We start from the raw sequence: 18301 nt of genomic DNA, 5'->3' as shown, positions 1-18301 counted from the left end.
ACTGAAGTTGGGAGGGTGGAGGCTTCTTAATGGCTCTGCACTTAACACTTAGAGCCAAAACAAATATCCAGCTGAACTTTTTGGCTTGGGGGGCATGGAGGGCACGGGTGTGAAGGAAACACATACCGTAGTTTATTTCATTTGCCAAACCCTGACACCCTCATCACCCTGACAATTGGGGTGAATAGTATTAGTGAACCTTGTACATATTGGGTGGTGGTCAACTGTTAATTTCAACGGGTCTACTCAGAGTAAAACTTAAGGAGAATGGCTAAATTAGGTCCATTAATTTAGATGGGTCTGCTCTGAGTAATGCCTATTGCTTTTAATTCCCAGCAATTGCATATTTTGGATTCTTTGAGCATCTGTTTGCATTTTCTGACCATAGGAACTATCTTGTATAGAATAATATGAATAGTTTGAACTGATTTGTGAACTTGGTGAGATATCAAAACTCAATTTTTTTCCTATAAATTTCAGCTAATATTCATTATACCAAACAGTATGATCCATCTGTTCCTTGAAGCTTCTGAAAGACTTCTCTAATTTTATTCATACAGTGATACTTGGTGTCTCTTCTTGGTAGTTTTCTCCCTCTCCTCTCCTCTAACATATACTGTAGAGTTGTGGTGTAGACTCTTCAACGCCATGGAACCATTTTCTGTTCTGATACACTGTGGCGCCCTACTCCATAAATTCACTAAAATATGTTATACTGACCATTGTTGTCTTCACTGTTGCAGCCATGTGAGTTCTGATGAAGGCGTTACAGTATATTTTCATGCTATACTTTCCAAGGACTTCAAGTTGGATGCTGGGAAGCACAAAGTTTTTGTCAGGGCACAAGGCATATCTGGCTATGTTAACTGGGAGGAAAATGTCTGTGAGATGACTTTCACAAAGTGAGTACAATTTTGTGCATTCATGCAAGCTTTGGAATGGATTCATGGGCCAGAAAGAATATTGCTATATGTAGAAGTGCTAGATGATGGTAACAAATAATAAGATCTGGCAAGGTATTTAGTCTCCCCTTTGATTTTTTCAGTACCTCTGTCCTAGCATTCTTGCTTTATCTTTTTCCAACTCTATGGTTACTAATTTCCCCCCTAGTTCAGATAAGGCAGTTTTCATTAACCACTGTGTGATTGGGCCACACTGATTGGGAACAGATGTCTACTTTTAAACATGTCTCCAATTAAACATGATGACCAAAGGAGAAAGATATTACAGAAAGAACAAGCATCATTTTTATTCTCTCATTAGCAAGGTGAAACTGTAAAACTCCTTTGCTATTTTTATTATTGCCAGGAGGTATGATGTTACATTTACAGTATTGAATTTTTTTAAAAAATAAATGCAGCAGCATACAAATGATGTTGTTATCCTTGTTACTTTGAAGTAGTAGTTGTAACTCTTGATTTTTAAAAATGTTTTGCTGTTCTTCTTGTAGTAAGCCATTTTGAGCACTATTTTTCTGTGTGTGTGTGTGTGTGTGTGTGTGTGTAAAGTTTGCATGATGATAATGAAGTATTGTAACTGGATGTACCTCTGGGGTGGAGGCAAACCCTGTAATATGGAGTGATGTGGCCAATACTGGACCAACTTTAAGGGAGAATTATATGTCTCTGTGTGAACTCTCATACAACTCATCTAGGAATCTCTTACTTTATATGCACATCAACATGCTATGTAGGCTACCAAATTCTTGCCTTCTGGCTACTAAGGCTGCTTGCTTGTTCCTCACATTGCAATAATAGCTATTAGGCTACATTATTCTTTTGTAGATTGTTCCACTATTAACCTCTTGAGAGTAGAATACCATGTATAAATAGGGGCCAGTGTTTAGAATAGTATCGTTCAACATGGGGGGAAAGTGGTGAGGTGTGTGTGTGTGTGTGTGTGTGTGTGTGTCTGTGTGCATGTGTCTTCTTAATTTAGTATGTATGCATATCTGATCTAACAACACTTTATTCCAGGTCATTATGTTTTAAGGCATATAACTATATATTAAATGGTAAATATTTGGAGACCTCTCCTTCCATAAAAGTTAGTTGAAAAAGTTTTGCCTATTGTCCTGCTTTACTGCTAAGATGTACATTTGTGTTTTGTTTTTTTTAAATACTAGGGATCTTGGTGAGCATGGTCACCTAATGGAAGGCTGTGTCACTATTCATAAGGATAATATAGAGAAACAAATTCGCTATAAATACTGTGTTGCACGTGGGAAGGACAGAGAGTGGGAATTCATTTACAAACCTTGTCATAAAGGAATCGTAAATCGTTTTTTGTTTATAAAGCCAGCATTACTATATGGCCCAGGTAAGGAACTATCTCTGCCGTATGATTGTGGTTTTGATAATACCTTATAAACAGGGTGTGTGTAGTTCCCAAGAAAACAGAAACGGTATATAAAACCATTTCTCCATGGAAGTTTCTGAAGTTCTGGAGCAAGTGCTGGACATAGAACAGAGTCCAAGTAGCTAGAAGGAATGCATAGATGAGAGAAGGGCCAATATTGGAGGGCTGTTTGAACACTGCTTCATTTCTCAGGCCAGCATTGGGTTGCAAACCATCATTAAGAAGCCTAATAGAAGCTACTGGTTCTGACTGCTGTACTACTGCATTGCCCAGCCTGTAGCCCTCCAGATGCTTATTGGACTTACAGTTCCCATCAGTCCCACCAAGCATGGTCAGGGATGATAGGGGTTGTAACCCAAAGTATTCAGATGCTACTAAGTTGGGCTGCTGTAGTATGATCTAGCCTCCTGACTTGGCAGTGGACATTATTTCTCTCTGTGGGGGTAATGTTTCCTGCCAAACTGAGATATAAAGCTCCCCATTTGCTCGGGGCAGAACTTTCCAATGAATATGGCTATTAATTAAATGAACATGGAAGCAGTGGAATTCAGAAAGCACCTCCGTGGAAGTTAATGGAAATACGTATTTGTTCATGCTACTTAGCAGTTGCTGAAATCATCTGAGGGCAATGTCCTGGACATCAAATTTCATGTATTGAACTTCAAATGGTCTTTAGACCATTATAAAATAGCAAACAAGCATTCCTACTTACGGAATATTTAGGGAGAAGAAAGCAATTATAATTGGGCTAGCTATTAGGATTACGCAGTAATGAAAGGGGACTTTATATATGCTTGGTACATACATTGCAAAAGTCTACAGCTTCATAATTTGGGTAATTGTTTCTCCATTACTTCAGTTATCAAGAAACCCCTTTTACTTTATTTAGTGTCTTTACATCATGATCCTATGTATGTTTACTCAGAAGTAAGCAATACAGAGCTTAATTGCGTTTAATTCCAAGGAACTGTGCATAGGATGCACAATTTTTCTTAAACTCCCCCAGTAGCGGTAGATGCAGTCTTCTTCCATGCTAAGTGGGAGACATGGGGGAAGACCAGGAATAGCTATTGCACAGAGACTTGGAAGAGCTAGCTAAATGAAAACCATGCATATTTTGTCACACAAAGTCTAATTTCTCTTCTGTAAACACATAGATGTTCAAATTATGATTGGATTAAGTGGAAATACATTTCCATCATCATAAAGGGCTGCAGTATTTGCAAGTATCCAGAGGTGGGGCTGCATTGCTGACCTAACTTCCCAACCTCCTCCATCGCTGCTGGTTATTGAAGGGGGGGAGCAAGGGAGCTCAGTGCAGGCACAATACAGAGCCATTCCACCACTCCACCACTGTGCAGATTCCCCCCTGCCCTTCCCCTCTCAATAATCGGTAGTGTTGTGTGGCATTGGGGTACCAGGTCAACGATACAGCCCCACCAGCCATTACTGCAAGGTATGTGAGCCAGGAGTAGACAAAGAATCTAATATCCATTCCTTCCACCAGAAGGTGCTTTATTCACTGCCTTCATGTTTTTTCTCTTGATGTGTGCATTGTGGTATGAATGTAGATGGCAATGGCAGGGTGGAAAAGAGAGAAACACTTGGCGTTAATGCAACCTACTTGCCTACCCATCCTGCAAACAATCGATGCAGCACTTGTTTACCTTCTGTGATTCTGCCAGTTAGCTGAAAGTGGAACACTTGAGGCTTTCCCTCCAAAGGCTCTGCTTTGCAGGCAGAACAATTTGCAAAGTGCTAACTGTGGCTAGCAGACTAGTGCCAGCAGGAGGGAGAGTGGAAGTGAAGCACACAATGGGGACTCAATATGTCTTGATGTCCAAATATCACAGGAGAGGATGGAGGATGGCAAATGTACATTGATACATAAAGGGAAAGGAAGGTACCCAGTCCTCCTGCTGCTCCTTTCTTTGTCCTAACACACAGGAGTAATTATTATTAGTATTATTTATTCATACCTCGCCCATCTGGCTGGGTTTCCCCAGCCACTCTGGGTGGCTTCTAACAGAATATTAAAAACATGATAAAACATCAAACATTAAAAACTTCCCTAAACAGGACTGCCTTCAGATGTCTTCAAAAAGTATGATAGTTGTTTATTTCCTTGACATCTGATGGGAAGGCGTTCCACAGGGCAGGTGCCACTAATAAGAAGGCCCTTTGCCTGGTTCCCTGTAACCTCGCAGTGAGGGAACCACCAGAAGGCCCTCGGAGCTGGACCTCAGTGTGTGGGCTGAACGATGGGGCTGGAGACAGTTCTTCAGGTATACTGGGCTGAGGCAGTTTAGGGCTTTAAAGGTCAGCACCAACACTTTGGATTGTGCTCAGAAACGTACTGAGAGCCCAATGTAGGTCTTTCAGGACCGGTTTTATATTGTCTCGGTGGCCACTCCCAGTCACCAGTCTAGCTGCCGCATTCTGGATTTATTGTAGTTTCCGGGTCTCCTCCAAAGGTAGCCTCATGTAGAACATATTGCAGTAGTCCAAGCGGGAGATAACTAGAGCATGCACCACTCTAGTGAAACAGTCTGTGGGCAGGTAGGGTCTCAACCTGCGTACCAGATGGAGCTGGTAGATAGCTGTCCTGGACACAGAATTGACCTGCACTTCCATGAGCAGCTGTGAGTCCAAAATGACTCCCAGGCTGTGCACCTGCTCCTTCAGGGGCACAGTTGCCCCATTCAGGACCAAGGAGTCCCCCACACCTGCCTGCTGCCGTCCCCCAAAACAGTACTTCTGTCGTGTCAGGATTCAACCTCAATTTGTTAGCTGCCATCCATCCTCCAACCACCTCCGGACACTCACACAGGACATTCACCGCCTTCACTGTTTCTGATTTAAAAGAGAGGTAGAGCTGGGTGGTATCCACATACTGATGAACACCCAACCCAAACCCCCTGATAATCTCTCCCAGCAGCTTCATGTAAATGTTAAAAAGCTTGTGGGAGAGGACGGAACCCTGAGGCACCCCACAAATGAGAGCCCAGGGGTCTGAACACTCATCCCTTAACACTACTTTCTGAACACGGCCCAGGAGGAAGGAGTGGAACCACTGTATAACAGTGCACACAGGTCCCTCCCAGGAGGGAAATAACATCTATTTTTCTTCAAGAGTTTGCCCATGGCAGAAAGGAGCTGTGTGGTTTTTCTCTTCCATGTTAGGGTTTTGCAGGAGACACCAGCAATTAGTGAAAGAGATTTCCATATGTGCAAGGGGAGGGAAGAGGGTATTTGCCAGAGGGATGGCGCTTTTTTGCTATGGGCCTATAGGCGCATGTATTTATTGAAACCTGATCTTGTGTTAATGAAAGCTAAAATATTTTTTAAACAGATTGGCATCAGTATGACGATATAGTATGTGTTAAACCATCTGACACTTTCTGGAATACTATTAAGAACAACATTCCTGGGCTTAAAAATCCAGAGAAAGAGGTTGTGAAAGGAAAACAAATAGCAGCAAAGGTGATGCTAGAAAGTCTCTTCAGTATATTGAACACTTGGACTCCTCTCAATGTCAGCAGCTTCATCCATCAGTTCCATCAGTTTTTTTGTGTGAATTGTAAACCAATGGTATATGAGGACAAGCCAAAGGAATGGGCTGATTTACAGTTTGGAGAAAATGAGGTATTGTAAATCAAAGTTGCAATTATCTAGAACAAGATTTTCTACATTCTGAGGTACCACATGTTTAAATGAAATTGCAGGCTTTTTCAATAGTATTTCAAATATATGCAAGCACCCTGTTCAGCCGCTGCCTCACCCTGTTCTGCCCCTTTTTGTGACTTTTTGGGTCACTTCTGTGTTCGGCGCAATGTGTGTATACACAGTTGCACACACTGAACACATTAATACAAAGTTGCCTGTAATAAATCTGATGGATCTATAACATTTTGTGCAGCCTTTTCAGAGCTTAGAGGGACAATACTCTTAGGCAGCTGCTGACCCAGCCCTGGACTAATTGCTGCTGCCTTCACTTGGAATGCACTGGCAGAGAAGGTACTCAGTGGCATTGTGGCACCTAGGGCATGCAAGCACGCATGTGTGTGCCATCAACAGAACCCACCCCACTAGGTCAGCCCGTGGTGCCAGTGCTCCTGGGTGCATGGGATGCACAGGATTCATGAAGCCTGCACACCAGCTCACCTAGTGCCAAGCTGGACCACGCTGCGCCCCTGCCTGCCTACCTGATGCAGCCCTTGGTAGGCAACCCCCCGCCCCCAACGCTGGGCCATTCAGCAAGGGAGCTGGGGAGGCGGCAGCAGGGCCAGGCTGAGTGAGAGGGCTCAGAGACCCCCACCAGCAGGCAGGGCAGGACGGGGATCCCTGCATGGGGGCACCTGGCTCATACTCCCTAAAAAGCATGGGCCTGGGGCTATGGCCCCTCCACATACCCCCACGCTACACCTCTAGGTACACTGCTGGCTCTGTTCTTTTTCAGCTGGCATATTATTTATGCTGGGCACTGAGGAGGTTCCTTGGTACTAAGCATAAAGAATGGACACATCACATCTGTAAATGTCACTGTTTTCTGTATAGAGGAGAATAATTACTTTGGAATGTGCTATTGGACATAGTATTTTCATTGATGCTGGCCATAAGCCATAGTTAGTCAAATCATGCGTGGTAGTGTAGGGAGTATAAGTATTCCTCACTTTGCTCCTCCTTTTCTAGAGTGGGGAAACAAGTCAGCCACTCCATTGTTTAGCTTTGTGGCAAATCGGTTCAGTTGTGTGAAGCAAATCATGAATGCTGGTTCACATGTAATACCAATACTCCATGGTTTGTTTACCCAACTCTAGAGAGGGACAAAGTGGGAACTTCTTGAGCTGCATGAACCAACTTGTGCACAGGTTTGCTTGCTTGCTTGCTTGCTTATTTATTTATTTGCTAGCCTTTTATAAACTGCATAATATTTTAAAATATCTCTTGGGTGGTATATGTTTTAATGATCTTTAATATTGTACAACAATGAAACAGTAGTGTAAAAACTTCCAAAATACATATAAAAAAATAAAACGAATTCATCTAGTTCAGGTGCATAAAACTGGTTCCAGACTTATGGGTCATGGAAAGCCTGGGCAGATATGTCCTTTAAAGACACTGGAAGCAACTAATGGTTTCTGTTTTATGTATGGCATTAGCCCTGATTTGTGGCCAGAATTCTGTGCCAATCTAACCGTTTAATGATAACCTGAATAAGCATTTCAGATTAAGTAATTGTCTTCTAAAGAAAATAGGTGGAGTTGGTTTTATTACTTTCACCCTTTTCTCTAGATCAAGCAGTTAATTCTCAATTATTTAAGAGAAACAGCCCATCCCCTCCTTAATCAGAACAATGCAAGCTGTCCATCTTGGGACAAGGCGAAGAAAAATAAGCTGGGCCTGGCAGTGATCACTCTTGTACTAGGACAATGTTATAGACTTCCAACATCAAAAGAAGATCTGGTGCAGTTATGTAGCCTTCTTTGTTTGGAGAAACCACCAGCAGATGAAGCTAAATCTTTCAAAGAACTGTTTCCACATGAGCTACGGTATGTAATTTTGGATTTGAAAATTCGGGTTTAGTGTTAATTAAATGACTAGTGTTTCAAGTTTGTGACATTGTTTTAGCAGTTCACTGATATGCAAAAATTCCACAGGCTCATAATTCTATAATTCAGGAGGAATTAAGTGTCATTTAATTATGATTTTTCTGTCAGCACAAGCATTTTTGATTGACAAATAAAAAAATCCTTGGGAGAGCCAGTGTGGTGTAGTGGTTAAGAGCGGTAGATTCGTAATCTGGGGAACCGGGTTCACGTCTCCGCTCCTCCACCTGCAGCTGCTGGGTGACCTTGGGCTAGTCACTCTTCTCTGAAGTCTCTCAGCCTCACTCACCTCACAGAGTGTTTGTTGTGGGGGAGGAAGGGAATGGAGAATGTTAGCTGCTTTGAGACTCCTTCGGGTAGTGATAAAGTGGGATATCAAATCCAAACTCCTCCTCCTCCTCTTCTTCTTCTTCTAAGAGGGGAGAAATTTCCGTTGTGCTAGTAGGAGCTATATCTCCATAAAGATGCACTTGTTGAATTTTTTGCCTCCTAGAGCAGGGTATGTCATTTTAGGGGGTGAAATTTAACTCTTGCAAACTTCTTCAGTGAGCAGTCTTTAACAGGGGTCAGCAAACTTTTTCAGCAGGGGGCTGGTCCACTGTCCCTTAGACCTTGTGGGGGGCCAGACTATATTTTTTGGGGGGAAATATGAACGAATTCCTATGCCCCACAAATAACCCAGAGATGCATTTTAAATAAAAGGACACATTCTACTCATGTAAAAACACACGGATTCCCGGACTGTCTGCGGGCCAGATTTAGAAGGCGATTGGGCTTAGATTGCCTACCCATGCTTTAAAATATGTTTTTTGGTGTGAGGAATTCAACTGAGCTATTTTTGTGATGGGACACCATTTAGCTTGGTAAGTATATTAGATGAAGAAAGACATAAACTGCTTTTGGAAAACCAAAGAATTTTAGTTTTGCTTTCTGAAAACGTCACATAAATATATAATATATAATCTCCTGCCAATCTAGCAGTTCGAAAGCACATAAAAGTGCAAGTAGATAAATAGGTATCCCTCTGACGGGAAAGTAAACGGCGTTTCCGTGCGCTGCTCTGGTTCGCCAGAAGTGGCTTAGTCATGCTGGCCACATGACCTGGAAGCTGTACGCCGGCTCCCTCGGCCAGTAAAGCGAGGTGAGCGCCACTACCCCAGAGTCGGCCATGCCTGGACCTAATGGCCAGGGGTCCTTTACTATAATACATAATACTTAACAATCAATTCTAATGATTTCTGTGCAGTTTTACTCATACTATACTATATTGAAATAGCTTTTGAATTCTGAACTTTTTAGTACTCCTCGTTTTGTAATTTGAAAGTTGAAATATTCAGCATGCCGTACTCCTAGAGAAAAAGTAGTAACTTTATGAGACACAACAGAAAAATATAATTTGACTCGTTTTTTGTGTGCAATTTTAAAGATAGCTGGCTTGGTTCTGCCACTGGCAGAAGTGGAAGAGATGATTTTGCTGTTTCCTTCCTTGCATGTTTCCTTCCTGAAAAATCTGCCTTGGAGATTGGCAAAAAAGTATCCCAGCCTTTTTCTACTGGGGACCTCCATTGCATTGGATTTGTTGCAGTTGCAAAAGAGACACTTTCAATCCAAGCCCATTGTTCTGGCCTTCACAGCTCCTGTGCCTCATTCAGAATGCAGCAGAAATACAACAAAACCAGAAATTAATTTGGGGCGACTATGTTATTACCTTTTTGTTGCAATGGTCTATGTATTTCTATATCAGAAATGCAGAAGTATTGTAGAGAGCACCCTATGCAGAGAACCACAAAGCCTTTGGTTTCAGGCACAAGTACTTTTAATGCAGGTTTTGTTTATTTAGAAAAAATCCTTTACTGGTAGGCGTTAGTTTCTTATTTCTCTTTCAGTGTGGAACAATATTTGAAGAGGTTTTGCAATCATTGTATCGAAGAAAAAATTAATGAGTGGCTGTGGACAATCCCAGCTTTTCATCTATTTACTGCTTCTGTTGATCTTGAGCATGTTCCTGTGAATACTCTGCTTGACTCTGAAGAGAAGTGTGCAGGGCTGGAAGGTCTTGTATTTGTTGAATGCAGGAATAAACAGGAACATAAAAAGTAAGTTTTTAAAGTATTTGTTACTTTATTTCATTCTGAAATTATCAGTAGTCACATTCACTTACTGCACTGAAAAGTGGCATGATTTGAACAAACCTCCTGTAGCCTCCTTCACTACCTTCCTTAGAGGATTTCCAAAGCTTTTCTTATGGCAAGAAGTAGAATGGGAATGTTTCTTACAATAAAGGAAACCATCTAAGATCAGGATTTTCTTGTGTTGGTAGACTTGTGGTCAACGTGGCACCCACAGGTGCCAGTATGCCCACCAGTCCCTGCCGCAATTATGTGTGGCACATACAAAAGGCCCTTCAAAAATCCGTGGTACATGAGAGACTGGTTGCTATTCCTATTCTGTTCCTCTTCTACATTGTGCCATTGAGATATCTCTCCTTATTCATCCACCCTCTCAAAAAATACATCGGGGTGGTGACCTACTGGGTATGTTAAGAAAAGGTGGCCTCTTAACCAGGTCCTGAGCTGTATCTTAAACATTAGTACCAAAATATTGAGCTTGGCCTGATAGCAGATTGGATGCCAGTGCAGATCCCATAAGTAAGGTATATTATAAGCTGGCAACATTTTGACTTCACAAGTTTATCTACCTGCTGTGTTCTCCACCAATTGTAGCTTCTGGGCCAATTCTAAGGGTAACCCACTTGGAGCACATTGTAGTTGTCAATCAGCATGCTTTCAGGGGATAAATCCCCGGGGGAGGATATGATACCACCGGAGGTATTTTTATCGAACCAGACGTGGTGGGCCCCTATTTTAGCATCTCTCTTTACCACTATTAGGGGACGCAGGTGGCGCTGTGGGTTAAAGCCTCAGCGCCTAGGGCCTGCCGATCGAAAGGTCGGCGGTTCGAATCCCTGCGGCGGGGTGCGCTCCCGCTGCTCGGTCCCAGCGCCTGCCAACCTAGCAGTTCGAAAGCACCTCCGGGTGCAAGTAGATAAATAGGGACCGCTTACCAGCGGGAAGGGAAACGGCGTTTCCGTGTGCGGCTCTGGCTCTGGCTCTGGCCAGAGCAGCGATGTCACGCTGGCCACGTGACCCGGAAGTGTCTCCGGACAGCGCTGGCCCCTGGCCTCTTAAGTGAGATGGGCGCACAACCCCAGAGTCTGTCAAGACTGGCCCGTACGGGCAGGGGTACCTTTACCTTTACCTTTACCACTATTAATGCTACTCTTAAGATCCCATCTAACTGGAAACAGAGCATAGTCATCCCAATACATAAAAAAGGGGACCCACAAGATCCGCGTAACTATCGACCTATCAGCCTGCTGGATATTTCATACAAGGTTTATTCTAGATTCTTGCTAGAGAAATTAATCGAGTGGGCAGAAGAAACAAAGCTATTCCACCCGGAACAGGCTGGCTTCCGTAAAGGTCATAGTACATCTGGCCAATGTCTTGTTCTATTTACCCTGATTGATAAATACCTAAACAGGTTCAACTGCAAACTACACGCGGCTTTTGTGGACCTGACCTCCGCTTTTGACTCCATCCCTAGAGATAGGCTATGGCAGAAGCTTAGTTACACCAACATAGATAAAAGGCTCCTCCACCTTCTTATGGAAATTCACAATGATATATCGGCCAGAGTAAAATTTGGCCCTCTGGGAGCCCTTTCTGATTCTTTCCCTCTGAATAAAGGGGTCAAACAGGGCTGCCTCTTGGCCCCTTTTCTATTTAATTTCTACATCAATGACATCGTTACAACCATGAAGGCCCTAAACCAATCTGCCCCCTCTTTACAACAGCTCAAGATCCCCATATTACTCTATGCCGACGACATGGTGATACTGTCTTTAACCAAGCAGGGCTTAAACAACATGCTCAGAGGGCTCATGACATATTGTGATACCAACTCCCTCAAAATCAATTTCGCCAAAACCAAAATTCTTACTTTTGGCACGAAAACTCGGAAGCCATTCTGGAATTTTGAGGGCCACTCTATTGAATATTGTTCAGCATTCAAGTATTTGGGTATCACTTTTCAGTATGGGCTTAGCTGGTCAGCTCACCTAAATATGTCCATCCTGGCTGCCCGTAGAACCATCAAAGCTTTGGAGAAATTCTTCTATGCAAAAGGCGGCCAGTTGGTTCCACCAATCAGAAAAGCATTTATCAGCAAAGTCCTCCCGATGCTACTGTATGGGGTTGAAATCTGGGGGTGGAATTTAAAAACACTACAACGGCTCGAGATTCTACAAAACTCCTTTGCACGAAAGGTACTGGGTCTCCCCAAGGGCTCGGTTGCTGCACAGTTAAGAACAGAACTGGGCCTCCCCTCCATTGTTGCGAGAGCCCACATTAGAATTATTAGTTTTTATTGTAAATTAATCAAAGCCCCAGGTTCCCTTTTAGCCAGGCAAGCCTTTTTAACTAGTTCTCATAGCAATAAATGGTCCAAGGCCATGGAGACTATTACTGCACGCTACTCCCTCCCAGATCTGGACACGCTGTCAGCTTGGGATCAACATAAAATCCGGGCCTGGATTCTTACTAGAGATGAGGCCATGGACTGGGCACAGTCCACCACAGCTCGCCTCTCCATGTGGCTCCCTAAAGTGAAAGTGGTAAGATCACTTGCCAACTACTTGATAGACCTGACGGAGCCCAATTTGAGAAGATTGTTTACCATGGCCCGTTTCCATTCTATACCCACGGCCTTCCTGCAGGGGATTTACTCTAAGACCCCTGTTACTCAGCGTCTATGTTCATGCACAATGAATGAAGTAGAGGACTTCATACATTTCTTTTTCTACTGCCCTATTTATGAGCTAATAAGAACTAAGCTCCTCCTCTTGATCCCGTCCACCATCACATCTAAGGAAGACTGTTTGAAATCGCTTCTTGTGGACGCATATCCCCAAGTTACACGTGGGGTGGCAATCTTTATAGTGCAGGCCTTGAAACTCAGGGCTACTCTGACGGGGTAGTGTGCCCTAGACCTGGACCTGTCTTAATTCTTTTATTACCTTTTTAACCTAATGTCCCGAGCCTATTTTGGGGCCATTATATGCTTTATATACATTCACAGTAATATCGCTTTGAATTTTGTTTGGTTGTTTGTCTCTAGCATTTTATTTTTTTATCCTGCTATGGCTGTATGCTAATGCAATAAAGGTTAGAACATTGTAGTTGTCCAATCTTGGGTTCCAAAAACATAGGCAATTGTGGTCAAGCTATGTCCTGCTTCAAAGGATAAGGATGCCAGCAGCCAGCACCCACTTGCAGAATAGTGCAGAGAACAAAGTCAGATCACAGAAGAGAAACCAAGCCCAATCACAGGCCAAGGTCACATAGGGAAGTCAGATTCTCAGCAAGGAACCATAACTAGTCAAGAAGCTGGAGGACAGAAGCTGTTCAAGCAACTTTCCTAAGGGATTGAAGGTTTTTATCCTGGTTTCAGCCACCTTCTTTTTCATTTTGATCTTCTTGACCATGCAAAAACCTATATTGAAAAAACTATATATTGAATATATTTTCTTTTTTCTCTTTCTTTTTTTCTTTTTGGTAGACACTTGCTTACACTAATGAAAAATAAGAAACATTTGATGAACGGAGATAGAGCACTGTTCAGGTCATGGTTCACCCTGCTGCCTCTGGGGGACTTGGTTGAATTTATCTCCGAGTTTTCTGCTTATCCGTTAGATTGTCTTCTAGGAACCTTTCATCGACTGAAGAATTCGCAAATCACTTACCATAACTTTGAGGTTTGTTGTTTAATTCTGGTTCATTTATAGAAGATCACACCAGCATAAGTTATAATACCTCAGCTCCCCACAGAAACCCTTCAATCAATCAGATCTCGTTATTTTTAAAATAAAGAACATTGGTCTTTATCCTGATAGTTTGAATGAGAAGCCATAGAATTATTATGCATGAAAGGGACATTGAGGTCTCTTGATTAAAACAGCCTTAAGTGAGACAGCATATTTTATGGGGAATGAACCTTTGTTATAGTCCATACATAGTGTTCCATAAAATATATAGTCGTACCTTGGTTTTTGAACAGCTTAGTGCTCGAACGTTTTTGCTCCCGAACGCCGCAAACCCAGAAGTGAATGTTTGTGAAATATTTTTGGAAGCCGAACGTCCGACGGGGCTTCTACAGCTTCCGATTGGCTGTAGCTTCCTTCAGCCAATAAGAAGCCTTGCTTTGGTTTCCAAATCTTTTGAAAGTCAAATGGACTTCTGGAATGGATTCCAAGGTATGACTGTATAGATATTCCATGGATTCCCTAATCAGAACTGTATAGGATTAGTATTGACTGATCTATAATCTAATCTAATCATGGTTACTCTGTCAGGACTGTGTCATGGGAATGCCCTACTCCAGCCTTTTCTTCTCTTTCATTAATCATACCTAGGGCTGTTTGGTGCAGCAATCTTAAAATTTAACACTGATTTTTTTTTTTTTAAAGAAAGAACACCTAACACTTAATAACTCAAACCATATAGATTCCAAACCTGACAAACCCTAACCATGGTTATTGTTAAGATACACCTACAAAAAGTTCAAAACCAAATTATTATTATTGTTTATTAAATTTGTATGCTGCCCTATACCCCCAGGTCTCAGGGAGGTTACAACATAAAATCACAATATAAAAACACAAATGGTCTTTTTTAATAACTCCAAACCACATTGCCAAATTCATTTGGCAAATAAATAAATCTAATAAGTTATACTGATTTTAATGCATCAATAAGTTACTGAGGCTGAAATCCTGTACTTCTGGAGTGAGGAACCTTTTCAGCCTGAGAGCCTAATTCCCACATAGACAACCTTCCAGAGACCACAGGCCAGTGGTGGGCGGCACCAGAGGAAAAAGTTGGTAAAACAACAGATACTGTATAAGTAACTTCTGAACAGTAAGGTACATTCTAGCCATTCAAATGCCAGTTTTCTGTACCCATCCATTCATCCTCCCAACTAGGCAAACGAGGCTAAATTATCATAGTTCAAGGAAGCATTACAGCCAGGGAAAAGCACGTGAGGAGGGGATAGAGCAAGGTGAGATGAGGGGCGTGGCTTGGGGAGAGTTCCAAGGACCTGAGGTTCCGTATTCCTTCTACAGTGGAATCTTGGTTTTCGAACATAATCAGTTCCGGAAGACCATTTGACTTCCGAAAACTGAAAGTGGAAACTTCAGTTAAATAGGGAAACTCAAAACGGAAGCTGTGTCTGAAAAACGTTAAAAAACCGGAGCATTTACTTCCAGGTTTTCGGCGTTGGGGAGCCGAAACGTATGATAACAGAGGCGTTCAAGAACCAAGGTTTGACTGTATATGTACTTAACCAGAGAGAAAGTCTTATCTAAATCCATGGGACTTGGTCTTTAGTAATGTGTATATCAATCCACTGTTAATATGTGACTAAAAGTATTTGTGGAACTAGTTCCCAAGTGGTTGAAGGGGAAATTCTTGAGGATGCTGAGTATGCTTTTGGATGGTAACAGCTTGGTGTGTTTGGAGTGAGACTGCTCCGGAGTTGGCCAGCTGGAGACAACTCCACAATTCATGGCTGCCATTGCATAAATACCTCTTGGATCTCTGTGCCTATTATAGAACTGTTTACCATTAGTTCCACCTCTCATTAGCTGCCCTGCTTTCTGCCCCACCAGACCCAATGAGCAGTGGCCACCGTTGAGCCAAAGCCCTAACCTAAATAAGAGCTTTGAAGCAGTAGAGATTAGTAAGCAAAGAAGGTAACCAGATAGATCAATTTCATTGTTGCATGATTTGAAGGTGTTTTGTACAGCGTTCTAGTAAGAAATGATTCTGGTTCTCTGGCTTAATTTTTATTGCTTTCATAGGAAATAGAAAAGCTTCTGGAGATGGTGATAAATATCCTCTGTAATACACAGAATGGGTAAGTAAAAGTTGTACATACCTTCCTTAAACATGCTTATCTGGAAAAAGTCCTCAAAGCACAAAACCGAGTCTGAGAATATAGGTTGCAATACAGTTATAGAAGGATTACAAAACATTTAACTGTCTCTAAAGAATCGTTTTAATAGTTATGTCCTTACAATTATTACCTCAGTTTTCATAGAGTGCTCTCTGCCTTTAGAATCTAATTAGATGTGTTAATTCACTTAAGTACAGTACACGTTTTCCTCAGCTCTGCTTTACTAGTTCTTTAATTGTGAATGATCTCAATTTGTCAGTTTCTTTGCTAGTTTTATCCTTGCTCTTGTTATCAAATTATGAAATGTGTTTCTCCTTCTGCCAGTAATCTAGTATCTTTTCACCCCGCCAAATATGCATATAATCTGCACGCAGGGCTGCACAGTTTCAATAATTATTCACATTCCATAGAATCTCAGAGGTAAAGTCTGCATTAGAGAAGCAATGCTTTCTGCACCCACAGTAATTAAAGTATTTCACAATTTAGCATGCTGCAGCAGGACTCTTGGAACTCGTATATGACAGTCTGTGTAAGACTTCATCAGATGATATGCAGCAAAGTTAAAATGGTAATGCGATACAATATACCAGCTTCATCTGCTGCGATTTTTTCAAGGATTCTTGGACTTGCACCTTCAGAGGTGAGAATATCTATATGATTTTGCACATTTTTTGTGTATCTGCATATTTTTCTGTGTTCTCCTGAACCAAGTCACCAGGCCATCTGGAAGAGATTCTGTAAGGAAGCTCAAAAGGAAGGGGGAAATAGGCTAAGTTTGGTCCCCCTATGTCTGATTGCCTTACTTTACTGTTGCCCAGTAGGTTCAGGAAAAAATGTAAAGCCTTCACACAATGTATTATTTATAAATGTATACGCCACATTTCTACAGAATTACACAAAGATGGCTTAAGCAAAATTGACACAGTACAAAATAAGCTACCTAAAACAAAGAGAAAATGCAAACTAAAAACAAAACAAGGAGCAAAACCAGCAGAAACTAGAAACAAACAATCACCATTTTAAAAGCAGGTCACAGAGTAGAAGATTAGGAGTCACAACACTGCAATCTCTTCCCCTTCTATGGGTGTTTTTTTTTTTTTTTTTTGCCAGCATTAACCAGAGTTCCTTCTTAACTGATATTGACATGAAATTCCTTACAAGATATGATGGGCATGAGCTTAGGTGACTTAAAAAAAAGAAAAAGACTGTAGATCTATTGGTCTCTGTTACAAAGATCCCAAATGGAACCTCTCTATTCAGAGAGACATGATACCTCTGACTGCCAGATGCTGGGGATTGAAATGAGATGGCCTTAGCTTCATGCCTTGTGAGTTATAGAGGTGCATGGTTGGCTGGTATTGGAAACAGAATGCTGGACCAGATGGTGTCAGTGAAGATGCTAAGTGGACCTCACTTGGGATGGCCACCTCTTTTTCTTTTGTAAGGAACTGTTTTTAATGAACTGCAAATGGACAAACTGTGGTTAGTGTTTACTACGGTTTATTGAAAAAGCAAACTTTAAGCAATAATTAATGATCCTGACTTGTTTCAATAAATACTAATTGACGCTAACTATAGTTCATGATTTAGTAATAACAACAAGCTGCAGTTAACTGGAAATGGATACAGTGGAGGAGCACAAAAGCCCAAACTTGAGTATGTAATGTTAACTGGTTTAAACATCTGCTTAAATTGCATTGGCTAAAGAAGATTCTCTTTACTCTGATATCTTACAACTTCTAAATGTATTTGTATTAATAGTTCTAAAATCTAGTTTAGAATAGATCCTTTAAAAAAAAAATTTTAATTACTGGCAGGTAAAGGTGTTTTGTGGGACATGGGTGGCACTGTGGTCTAAACCACTGAGCCTAGGGCTTGCTGATTGGAAGGTCAGCGGTTCGAATCCCCGCGATGGGGTGAGCTCCTGTTGCTCGGTCCCTGCTCCTGCCAACCTAGCAGTTCGAAAGCACGTCAGAGTGCAAGTAGATAAATAGGTACTGCTCCGGCGGGAAGGTAAACGTTGTTTCTGTGCACTGCTCTGGTTTCACCAGAAGCGACTTAGTCATGCTGGCCACATGACCCAGAATAACTGTCTGCAGACAAACATCGGCTCCCTCGGCCAGTAAAGCGAGATGAGTGCCGCAACCCCAGAGTTGTTCGTGACTGGACTTAACTGTCAGGGGTCCTTTACCTTTTTTAAAAAAGGTACTTGATTCTAACCAAAATCTGGAATGGATATTTGTATATGTGAAATACCACCCAGTGCCCAATAATATGGGAGATGCATAAAGTAGAATGAAAAGTTGACATCTTTCTCC

The 18301-nt window shown here is 41.9% G+C and overlaps 2 protein-coding genes across 2 annotated transcripts in view; one reads left to right on the top strand and one right to left on the bottom strand.

Moving 5' to 3' along the window:
* LOC307209943 (uncharacterized protein) overlaps window positions 1-18301 on the bottom strand; it is a 501253-nt gene that overhangs the window by 189021 nt on the left and 293931 nt on the right. The window lies entirely within an intron of this gene.
* Window positions 1-18301, top strand: part of LOC307210116 (E3 ubiquitin-protein ligase RNF213-like) — a 91238-nt gene that overhangs the window by 12018 nt on the left and 60919 nt on the right. The window contains exons 7-14 of the mRNA XM_079965738.1: window positions 744-902; window positions 2126-2319; window positions 5711-6003; window positions 7654-7910; window positions 9854-10063; window positions 13587-13782; window positions 15889-15944; window positions 16470-16623. Of these exons, the coding sequence (XP_079821864.1) occupies window positions 744-902; window positions 2126-2319; window positions 5711-6003; window positions 7654-7910; window positions 9854-10063; window positions 13587-13782; window positions 15889-15944; window positions 16470-16623 (1519 nt within the window). The remainder of the gene's footprint in view (window positions 1-743; window positions 903-2125; window positions 2320-5710; window positions 6004-7653; window positions 7911-9853; window positions 10064-13586; window positions 13783-15888; window positions 15945-16469; window positions 16624-18301) is intronic.

Source organism: Podarcis cretensis (genome assembly GCF_951804945.1).
Source record: "Podarcis cretensis genome assembly, chromosome: 2".
Lineage (NCBI taxonomy): Eukaryota > Metazoa > Chordata > Lepidosauria > Squamata > Lacertidae > Podarcis > Podarcis cretensis.
This window is presented reverse-complemented; position numbering and strand designations above follow the sequence as displayed.